This window comes from Panthera tigris, chromosome C2 (genome assembly GCF_018350195.1).
Source record: "Panthera tigris isolate Pti1 chromosome C2, P.tigris_Pti1_mat1.1, whole genome shotgun sequence".
In the NCBI taxonomy this organism is placed as follows: Eukaryota; Metazoa; Chordata; class Mammalia; order Carnivora; family Felidae; genus Panthera; species Panthera tigris.
This window is the reverse complement of record NC_056668.1, coordinates 65,612,418-65,624,433: the sequence shown is the minus strand read 5'-3', so window position 1 is coordinate 65,624,433 and position 12,016 is coordinate 65,612,418. Positions and strand designations below refer to the sequence as shown.

The following is a 12,016-nucleotide window of genomic DNA, read 5'->3' as shown; positions in this document are numbered from 1 at the left end:
AGCCCTCCTTTGCAAAATATCTGACCTAATTAAGAAGAACTGTGCAAAAGTAGATAAAATTATGAATTCTGTAAAAGATGACAAGTACAGGAGAAATTAAAAGTATAATAAGAAAAACATATGGCAACAAACTGGAATCCTAAGGAAAATGGGTGATTTCCTAGTAAAAATACAGATTGCCAAAATGGATCCTGAAATAAGGAAAATATAAATAGGCCATTTAGCATAGAAACGATAGAAATGTTTAAAATGGTACTTAAAAACCTTGCATTGGAAAAGCCCACAGGATTACATGAGTTCATAGCTGAGTGTTAGTTGACCTTTAGAAATTTATGATGTTATTTAAATAGTCAAAGCCTAGAGAAAAAAAATGGGACTCTTCATTTAAAGAGAAAAAAATGAGACTATTCTTTAAAGCTTGATGTTGTTGACATAGGTGCAAATGATTATAAGATTCACATTATTTTATGTACCATTAAAAAGTACTTTCTTAGCTAGCACTTACAGTTTATATTTTAAGTGTATGGAAAGCACTGCTTTAGTCCTATTTTAAAAGACTATCTTCTATCAGTCTTGTGCATTCATAAAAAAAAAAAAAAAAAAGGTCTTCATGCTCATACTCAAGCTCTTCTGAATTGTTTTCAATTCAAAACTGTTGATCTTTGTTTTTTTCCACACAATATTGTCCTCCATACCATCAAAAGTATTGGCAATACTGCCTTTCCCAAAAGGAGGTCTATGAGTGTCTCTGGGTTTGTTTATTTTTATTTTTTCCCAAATGCTGGTGTTCACATTCACAAGTTTAATGCCATGGCTTTTAAAAAAAATTTTTTTTTAATGTTTATTTATTTTTGAGACAGAGGGAGTGTTAGTGGGGGTGGGCAGCAAAGAGAGGGAGACACAGAATGTGAAGCAGGCTCCAGGCTCTGAGCTGTCAGCACAGAGCCCGATGTAGGGCTTGAACTCACAAGCAGTGAGATCATGACCTGAGTTGAAGTCAGACACCCAACTGACTGAGCCATCCAGGCACCCCAGTGCCATAGCTTTCTTACGCCTGCTGCAGATGGCAGTGGAAGGTCTCAGACAAGTTCACACAGGCACAAGCACAGAAAATGACAGCTATGTCATGACTTAGGCCTTGCCAACAGCAACTGTCAGTCACATCCTTATTTCTAAGATACTAAAATATGAAAAAACATACATCCCCAAATTGGTGAAAAAGAGTAGTACAAAACCAGAAAACTATACACTAATCTCACATATGGAATGTAGGTGAAAACATTATAGATAAGGTATTAGCAACTGGAATCCTTCAGTGTTTCAAAAGAATAATGATCAAACTCCAGACCCTCAATTCTGAGGAGACGTTGGGTAATTAACAGGAAGAAGAACTGAGTGAAGATAGTCAAGCCATGAGTAGCACAGTGCTGGTGTCACTTTTTTAGAAAAACAGTACTTGACCAGGGCTGGAAGTACAATCCTAGTTCAGTCATTTAGCATCCATGCAATTTGGATCAGTTCATGTCATTCTCTGGGTCTCAGTGTCCTCAAGTAAAGGTGGACATACCCAGGGTCCTTTCAGGCTCTGATGTTCTCAGCATCCATGGGTCTAGGACAGTGTCTCATCCACCCAAGAATCCAGCCCGGGTTTTGCATGGAACTCTGTGCAAGTCAAACCCTTGGTTACTCAGGTAGAAAACTGGTCACACTGCCCAATAAATCCTCCTGCTCTTTAATTTCACACAACAGTGCAGAGTCTAATCACAACTCGGATGGAAATAAAAAATTACCAGGCTGCCCTCCTCAACTTATTCCAGACAAACATGCATGTCCTGGCTCCTTTCTGAACCCCCCATAAAAGACTCAGTAGGCCTCATGTGCAATAGGCTTCAATGAGAGTCACAAGACAAGGCATTGAATTTGTTTTTACTGCCTCCTCAGAGCTCTCCCACACACTCTCTCTTCCTGCAGCTCTTTATTTTCCTCTTGATACTTCTTATATTTAAAATAAATTTACATGTATTTGTTTACTTTTTTATTGTGGAAAAATATACATAACATAAAACTTGCCATTTTGACCATTTTCAAGTTTACAGTTCAGTAACATCAAGTACATTCACCTTGTTGTACAACCTATTTACTTAATTCTTCATTAAAAAAAATTACCATATGCCTTTAGAAACAAACTCAAATAGCATCTAAAGTTATCAAGTGAAATATAAGTCTCCCAGTCATTCATTTCAAAAGAAATAACTCTTAAGTTTCTTTTGGATCCTTCCAGAAACATTTTTAATTTGTATACCAGCACATTGTGCTGCCCCTTGCTTTTTTCATTTAACAAAATATCTTGGAGCTGTTTTATGTCAATTCATACAGATCTTGTTTTAAATATGAGATTATGAGACAATTGATTTAATCAGTATCCTACTGATAGCATTGTGTTGTTTCTAGTTTTTGTTGCTGTTGTTTCTCTCACAACTGTTGGTTTTGCTATTACAAATAATGCTGCAATAACCATCCTTATATATATAACTTGTCATTTATTACCTACTATACCTGTCATCTCAACTCCTAACTGTGGAATTGCAGGATCAAAGGGAATGTGCATGTAATTGGTTTATTTTTTTAAAGACTCTCTTCTTGGTAGAGTATAAACATGAAGTAGTTTTGTTTTACCAATTGTCACTTTTTTTTTATGTTTATTTATTTCGAGAGAGAGAGAGAGCATGTGCAAGCAGGGGAGGGGCAGAGAGAGAGGAAGGAGAGAGAATGCCAAGCAGGCTCCATGCTGTCAGCACAGAGCCTGATGTGGGGCTTTATCCCACGAACCGTGAGGGGAAACCAAGAGTTGGATGCTTAACCAACTGAGCCACCCAGGTGCCCCTGACAATCATCACTTTTAATGATGTTATACTGAATACACTTCAGGATCTTAAGGGTGTCTTGAGAAAATTCCATACATTTCCAGTCCATTTAAAACTTCAAAGCTGATTCAAAGCTCTACCTTCCCTTGAGAGACCTAGGAGCTCCTTCAATGATAGAAATGGAATGGAGTCAAGGTAAAAGGCAAACGCCTCTTGACTTTAAATATCTTGGCTGTGCTGCTTCTCTGGCTAAGCCAGGCAGATAGTTGATGTTATTTGTGTGGCAGGCATCAAAATGTTGAGTTCTTTGAAGGGGTCTGGTGAAGCCTCCCTCTCTGCTGCATAGCTCCCCTGACAAAGATGATCTGGCTCCAGCTCAACCTTCTATTCATTCCCCACCTTAGCTTCTAATACAGGGCCACTGGGGTCCTTCATTCCACGGCTATTGCTCTCCAAATAGGTAACCTTCTTGGATGGAGTACTGGCTAGATAATTCAAGTACAGATACTTTCTGTAGGATCCTCTCAATACGTAGGACAAACAAGTGTCCTTGCCACACTACATCATGGAAAGCCAGCTGCTATACACTTTCTCCAATTCTTTTTCCCATATTAGGTAGGCACAGGGGAAAATAGACCTGTATATGCCTAAGCAGACCTCATTTGGAAATGAAATGTTTATCTCCCTTTCTTTCTGGTGTCCCTAATTTCTATTAATGATTCTCTTGGCATCCCCACTCACTTGGATTCGGGGAAGGGAAAGCACTCATCCTTCTGTCACCCAAGGAAAGGCAAAACCTCTCACCATGATCACTGTAGTCTATTATCAGAAGACCACTATTGACCATTTCTCCCATTCTTCCTGTCTTCTTAAATAGACTCAGAATGCTGTTGAGGTGGTTGTGGTGGTGGTGGTGGTGGTGGTGCCACTTTTACTTCCTTCCAGAAGCTCTACGGAGGTGTTTGACCCTGTCTCAAAGTGATCAGTTGATGGTTCTCTGGAAAATGTATACATATCTAGTTTTTCTTACCTAGTGTCTTGTGGTGTCAACTTTCAGTTTTAAATGCAATTTATGAACAGAAGTCCCTCTCAATTTATTGTTACATTCATTTAGCTACTTACAAATTACTCTCTAAAAAGTAATGCCATCAACAGCATATGGGAATGCCTGGTTTGCCCAAGCTCTCCCTAACATTCCCTTAACATTTCTGAAGACAAAACTTTTTAGCAAAACCAAACCTCACAACTTTCTTTGTCTTCTACAAAAGGAGGAAGAAAAAGAAGCCAGATTGGAAATTCAGAATACTGATCCCCCTGCTATCATATGAGTATTTCCTGTGTAGATGTTGGACTATTTTGTGTGGATTTGCTTGACCTCTAATAATTAGCTACAGAGTAATGTCTTAGTTCTGCCAGCCTGAGAGCAGGTACTACCAGAAGGCAGTGCACCTGTTGTGAACATAGGGCCTGCAGGGTAGAGGAGAAACCATGACTCCTTGAGGCCAATGTTGAGGTGCTTAGGGAGAGACCTCAAGGGGACTGTGTAATAAAAAATTTGGCTGGCCTTTGCCGCTGGGTCCTGAGAGGTAATCTCTAAATCCCTGGAATTTTTGGAGTAATAGGAGAGACTTTCTTATTCATGGTCAGTCCCTCAGACCATACGTGATAGTTTTTGTTAGCAAGGTGACTCATGATGGGCCCCTAGATCATTTATGCTAATGAGATGTCTTAGGATGGAGGCTAACTATCCCAGATGGTTGGGGTTTTAAGTGATGTGATATCAATTCAACTTCTAGAAAAGGGAGAGGTCTGGAGATTCAGTTCAGCTACATGGTAATGATTCAATCATGGCTATATAATGAAATACCAGTTAAAACTCTGGACACCAAAGCTCAAGTAAGCTTTCCTCTGCTGTGTGTATTATCACACATAGACGTGTTGTCCAGGAAGGCAATATGTCCTTGAGGATGATGGGAGCTTGAGATCTTCCCAACCTGCCCTACATGTCTCTTCTTTTGGCTGATTTTGCTTTGTATCCTTTTACTATAATAAAAACTATAAGTATAGCACTTTCTTGAATTCTCTAAGTCATCCTAAAATATTATCAAACCTGAGAGGATAGTGGGAACGCCAAAATTTGTAGCCATCAGGTTAAAAGTTGGCCTGAGCACCCCTGAACTTACAGCCGGTATCTAAAGTGAAGGCTGTCTTGTGGAGGACTATGCCATTAACCTGTAAAGTTTAGCCTAATTCTGGGTAGTTGGTGTCAGAACTCATTATAGGGAGGTAGAATCTAGGCAAAAGCTGGAAACTTGAAGTTCACTCACCCTTATTCTTGTGGAGAATCTATTTCCATGACACAAAGAATTAAAGAAATTAACTTCCATCAGTTCTTCTCTTCATTACTGAAGAGTCAAACATCCCTGTGGCTTAGCGAATAGATTGTCCACCTGCAATGTCCTGTCCTATCTCCACTCCAAAAACTTGGCCCAAAGGGCTAATTCTGTAGGCCAAGGTAAGAGAATAGTAGGTTCATAAGGAACCATAAGTTATTCAACTTTGTGTCCCTCTCTGAGAACCTACAACAGTTCTTCTCTATGATAGTTACTCAAAATAATAATAGTAGTAATAATAATAATTTAATGAAACTCAGGAAGGTCCACATAGAGTGGCCAAAGGGCTTGAGAATAATCCATTTTATGGGTTAAAAAAAGAATAGACAAGGCCAAAACAATTATGACTAAAAGGAGATGCGATAAAAGTTTATGAAATAATGAGGGTTTGGATGAGCTAACCAGAGAGTGCTTATTCTCTGTTAAATTTCACAGTATTTAAATCTTGAAGCAGGAAAATTTAATACAAGCACTATACACAGTGGGTAATGGACTAAGAAAACCCATTACTCAGAGAAATAGTGCAAGTTGAAAATAATCAAAAGGGCTTAGAGGAAACTCAAGAGGAATCAACCAAAATAGATTATTTCCTAAGAAAAAAATTAAAATTTTGAATATTTGGGGCACCTGGGTAGCTCAGTCAGTTAAGTGTCCGACTCTTGATCTTGACTCAGGTCATGATCTCACAGTTCATGAGTTCAACCCCCATGTTGGGCTCTGCTCTGACAGAGTGGAGTGTGCTTGGGATTCTCTCTCTCTCTCTCTCTCTCTCTCTCTCTCTCTCTCTCTCCCCTCTCTATCTTTCTCTCTGTCCCTCTCTCACTTGTGCTCTCTCTCTGTCCTCTCTCAAAATAAATAAATAAACTTTAAACAAAATTTAGAAGATTTATCATAACTTTCTGAGGTCATGGAGCAGAGCCAAGCATTCACACGATATGTGCTTAGGATTCACTCTAAAAGTAGAGCCCTCAGTCTAGTGGATATGGAGATGACTCAGTCACATCTCCCAAAAGGAGGGGACCCATTACATCAGATCCTGGCTTAGCCTATTTAGGATTCTCTGGGGCTCATTCAGTTGCCCAGTCATGCTGAACTCTGTGTCTTGCCCTCAGATGTCAGTTTATATCTCCTAGAAGAAATCCTTTCAGTCCTCCCTACTGAGTCCCTGACAAACTTCCATTTCAACTGTCACTCTCACATACTCTGGTGGGAAGGGATATGGGACAAATTTTGGCAATTTGTCATCATGTACTGAGGAATCCAGCCCCAGGCCAACATCCTATGTGTGATATTTCAGACCCCATCATAAGAAATTATAAGGCTTTGCCTGTCTGGCTACATAGGTAGAAGCTGCCTTCCCCACACCAGACTTGATGCATTGCCAAAGCATGGCAATTTTCTGGCAGAAGTCACAGTCAAGGACTCAGCCCTCTTTCTCCCCACCCAAACCAGCCATGCTCATGTACATATCTATATTCCTAACCAAAAAGGCTCCAGATAGAGCCCTCTTTATTGGGCTTGGTTGAGACACTTTACTCCACTTTGACTCCATACCTTTCCATTACTATCCCTTCCCTCCCTCTCCCTCCCTCTGGCCCACAGGTCCATAAAAAGGCAGGAGCCTTTTGTTCAGGTATTCTTGACAGTAAGATGATTCCCCTCATATGTACTGCATTCACCTGGAGAGCTTTTTAAATATGTTCATTAACAAGCTAAATGCCAAGCAATAAGAATTATGAAACTAAATTTTGGTGCATCTATAAGATGTTTCAATAGCTTTACAATAAACATCTCTAATTTTTATAATCAGAAAAATATGTAAAAACATTTTAATACAATAAATTATATGTATATGTGAGAGTATTATATGCATAGCAAAAAGTCTGAAAGAATATTAAAACACTGACTGTGAGTGGTGCCTGGGTGATTCAGTCGGTTGTCTGACTCTTGATTCTGGCTGAGGTCATGATTTCATGGTTCGTGGGATCAAGTTCTGCATGGGGCTCTGCGCTGACAGTGTGGAGCCTGGTTGGGATTCTCTCTCTCTCCCTCTCTCTCTGCCCCTCCCCTGCTCACGTTCTCTTTCTTGCTCCCAAAATAAATAAATAAACTTTTAAAAAAATTGTTGATGTTTATTTCTGGGTGTTGTGAGTAGAGCTGATTTTTATTTTGCTATTTTTTCTATTCAATATTCTTTGAGATTTTTACAATAAATATATGATTTTATAATAAGAAAAACTTTTAAAACTGCTTTAATTTTAGGACTTTCAGTTTCATTCTTAACAATCCCAAATGCCCTGCCCTGGGCTTGCCTACAGCTCCAGGGTTCCCACCATGGAAATGCAGTGTTTCACAATCAGAGGCAGCTTAGTTAAAGGCAAAAAAGACAAAAAATCCCATTCACAAAAGACCACACATTTTATGATTTCATTCATAAGGAATCCCAGAATAGGGAAATCTATAGAGAGAGAAAGTATATTAATGGTTTCTTCAGGTGAAGGGTTGGTGGGGAGGGGAAATGAGGACTAGGCGGTGATAGACAGCTAAAGAGTATGGGATTTCTTCCATTGTTTTTACTTATATATTTTCTTTTATGTTTTATACCATTTATGTTGGTGAGTATATACTATAGTGGTCTAAAGGAATTTTACATTTCAAGAAAGTTCAATAACTATCAGAGCCATGCTGCTTCATTATTCCCATTTCCCAGATAAGGAAACATGCTAGGGAGCAAGTAGTGTGTTGGTTGCACGGCTCACAAGTAGAGGCAAGAAGCCTCTCTGTTGCTGCAGCTCACCCTCTCTCTGCACGTGAACTTTAGTTGTGCTGGAGATGGGCTAGAAACGCTTTTTCTCTCAAGGGCCTCTTCATGATGGCCCCATCTTTAAAAAAAATTGTGGTAAAATGTACACAACAAAATTTACCACTTTAGCCATTTTTAAGTTATACGATTCTGTAGCATTAAGCACACTCACACTTTTGTGCATCCATCACCATCATCCCTCTCCAGAACTTTTTCATCTTCCCCAATTGAAACTCAATACCCATTAAACAATAACTCCTTATTCTTCTCTCCCTTTCCCACAACGCCTGGTAACCACCATTCTACTTCTGTCTCTATGAGTTTGACTACTCTAGGTCACTCACATGAGTGGAATCACACAATATTTGTCATTTCATGATTAGCTTCTTTCACTTAGCATGATATCTTCAAGCTTCATCCATGTTGTACCATGAGTCAGTTTTTCATCCCTTTATAAGGCTGATTAATATTCCATCGTATGCATACACCATGTTTGTTTATATCTGGTGATGGACTCTTGAGTTGCTTCTACCTTTTGCCTGCTATGAACATGAGGATACAAATAATGGGTTCAGGTCCCTACGTTCAATTCTTTGGGGCATATACACAGAATTGGAATTGCTGGATCAGATGGTAAGTCTACATTTCATTCTCACCAGATGTTTTTTTTTCCCCCTGAGGTAATGAAATTACCCTAAAGTTGGTGATGCTGCACATATCTGTGAATATATTAAAAATTACTGAATTATAAAGTTTAAGTGGGTGAATTGTATGTTATTGAATAAATAAATAAACCTTTTTTTTTTACATTTTTTTTACATTTATTTATTTTTGAGAGACAGAGAGACAGAGCACAAGTGGGGGAGAGGCAGAGAGAGAGAAGGAGACAGAATCTGAAGCAGGCTTCAGGCTCTGAGCTGTCAGCACGGAGCCCGATGCCAGGCTCAAAGTCACAAACCGCAAGATCATGACCTGAGCCAAAGTCAGATGCTTAACTGACTGAGCCACCCAGGCGCCCCAAACCTGTTTTTCTTAAGGAAAAAAAAAAAAAAAAAAAAAAAAAAAAAAAAAAAAAAACCAAAACCAACCAACACATTTGCTTAAGAATGCCAAGGTTGACCTCTCCTCAACTTTCATCCCCCAAAAAGGCTGCACAAGCAGCAGTCTTCCCAACCTCAAAGGACTGGCACTTTACATCGACTGTGTTGGATTCAGGACATCTAGTTTCGGGGAGTCTGGTGCTTATTAAAACTCTCCCTCTGGCTGCGTGGGGCCACGGTGCATTAAACATTTGGTGACTAAGGTGGGTTGGAGAATGTCCATTTTATTAATTTAATTATTCTTAATACAATGTTTACTTTTGTTTCCCACAGGTGTTCCCCTCTACATCTTGTTCCTGCCTGTCCCATGGAACTCACTGTCTGACAAGTAAGGCCTAGGAGACAGGTTCCCTGCTAAGACTCATAATGGCAATGCTTTCCATTGGTCTCCCATCATTCCAGCAAGCACTAACAAAAGACGTCTCTTACCTTTTAAAGGCTAGTTGGGGGTTGAAAATTTAACCTAAAAGTCATTTAAGTGCATGACTGTAACATGAAAAAAAAAACACACCAAAACCCTTTACAATAATCTAGTAATTACTGTGACTCAGTCCCCCTGGTTCATACAAGACCAGTATCCATACATGTAAAGACCAGAAAGCTTCCCACTCACTTTATAGGAAATTATTTAATTTGGGTTCCTGAAACTGTTCTTACTCATTGTGTTATTGGAATTCTGGAGAGACTCTGCCTTTCTTGGTCAAAGATGATCCTGTTGCTGCTTTTATTTCTTAGGATGATTTCTCACTCTGGCATCATCTTTAAGTATTTTTTAGGTATGCTTCCAGTGTTCATACAAATATTCATTTCATCTCTCTGAACTTTTCTTCATTTTTAAAATAAAGAATTTGAACTAGAGTTTCTCTAAAAGCTTTGCCAGTTTTGATATTCTGTGCTTACATACCAAGTAAATTATAGAGGAAAGTATTTATTTGGTGGACATTTTTTTTCTCTTAAGGAGTTTAGCGTCCATTGGGACCCTTTTTTTCCTACCCAGGGTCATAGACACTTACCCATAGGCTCTATTACCTCTGATTAGCCAGCAATCAGGAAACCACACAATTGGTTCCAATATACCTGTCCAGTTATCTCCCAGTGTTTTCCTTAAAGATCTCCCCAGTTCTCTCAAAGTGGACTGCTTGTCTTCATTCCTGCCTCCAAGTTCATGATCATGTTGTTCCCTCTACTTGGACTATCTTCTCCTATCTCTGCCTTTTAAGATTCTACCCTTCTTAGACTAGGTCAGTTTCCCTTTCTCTGTGAAAATTTCTTTTTATGGTCCTTGAGAGCAGAAACCATGAAGATATATCTTTGTATCTTCAGCATCTGTCACCTTAAGCCAGAAAAAAATTTCAAAATATTGGATGATAGTATCTCTTTTGAATTGTTGTTATTTGTGTGAATGTCTTACACTACAAAACTACAAATTTCTTGAGGGCAGGGACCATGTACATAATCCTCTGACCTCTTCATAGCTCTTAGCAGGATATTGTACAGAATGAACACCAATAAATAGAGTCTGAGAATGAGAATAATATGAGAATTATTCCCTCTTACTTCCGAGTTCTGAACAACAAAAATATCACTCCAGGAATCATATAATAATCCAAATATCAGTTTTTATGGTAATGCTAGATTAAAGAACACAGCCTGGATTAGAAGCCAAAATGAGTTTCATACTCCTCCTTCCCAAATTGAACTTAACCATATTGAACCAAGCATAGGCAGAACTTGTACAACCACAGGCTATCTACAGAAGGAGGGTTTTCCCCAGTTAGTCTACCATACAAAGAAAAGAAGAATGCATATATCCTATGGGAAACATCATTAAAAAAAAAAAAAAAAAAAAAAAAAGCCAAGCAGGGATTTGGCCATGTGAATGCAGTGATCCTTTTTCTAAAACAATCATACAAACCAATCTACCTCCCATGAGAGACAACAGGTGGGAAGTGAAAATAGGAAGGATTGTAGACTTCTCCCTAACACTTCCAAGAAATTAGAAGGACTATGTAAGAAAACATGGAAAGGGAGAGGTTGGTATCTCTTACACTTGATAAATATTTATTGAAAAAACAACAAAAGAATAAATGCCATTCTGACAGGAGTCCATTCTTAGAATGTAGCATTCACAAACTACCCACAGCCTTCTAAGTACCAGTGCAAGCTGGAGACAGCCTTTGGAGGTCAGTTTGAGGCCAGGCAGGGAGCATCTCAAGAACTTGAGCTGGGTGCTGAGTCTCAATGCCTGTTGCTACTAATTGGCTAAAAAGGATGAGGCCTGGGGATTCTATGACTTTCAGGTGAATTTCAAGGCAAAAATTCTGGAGACTTATTTTAATTTTCAAATGAAACAAAATGAAAAAGGAGTTAAGATGAGGAATCAGGAAGGTGAAAAATAGAAGTTACCTTTTTCATGAGAAGGGTTAGCATGGGGGACAGGAAGAGGGGATCTTTAGGGCTTAACCTAGTCAGAGTTCCACTGCTAATTCCAGTTCATTGATTCAGTGTTCTGGGTTTCAAGTAATACCAGGAGAGTCTACAGCAAGAGCAATGACTCTGCCTATCCCAAACACATCTGCCAGTCTGATGCAGGATGTCTTTCTTTCTGATCTACCTTGAATCCCCCATTCCAATTAAGTAGAACCCTTAATGTCACAAATCATTCTGACAGAAATTTTATCTTCAGAAAGTTTCCATTAAAACATGCATGGGTGTGTTCTCTAGCCTCTTCAAGGTCTCTGTAGTAACATCTCAATTTATAATTCAGCTGGGTGCCCAAGTAATTCCAGGTTATGAGACGGATATTTCACAAGTTACCTTTAAGCAATAGCCCAGAGTAACATTAAGACTTAAATT

At 39.0% G+C, this 12,016-nt stretch overlaps 1 protein-coding gene across 4 annotated transcripts in view; it reads left to right on the top strand.

Moving 5' to 3' along the window:
• LRRC58 (leucine rich repeat containing 58) overlaps window positions 1-12,016 on the top strand; it is a 106,422-nt gene that overhangs the window by 37,002 nt on the left and 57,404 nt on the right. For all 4 annotated transcript variants that reach the window (XM_042998905.1, XM_042998907.1, XM_042998906.1 and 1 more), the window contains exon 4: window positions 9,434-9,488. In XM_042998905.1, coding sequence (XP_042854839.1) covers window positions 9,434-9,488 — 55 coding nt within the window. The remainder of the gene's footprint in view (window positions 1-9,433; window positions 9,489-12,016) is intronic.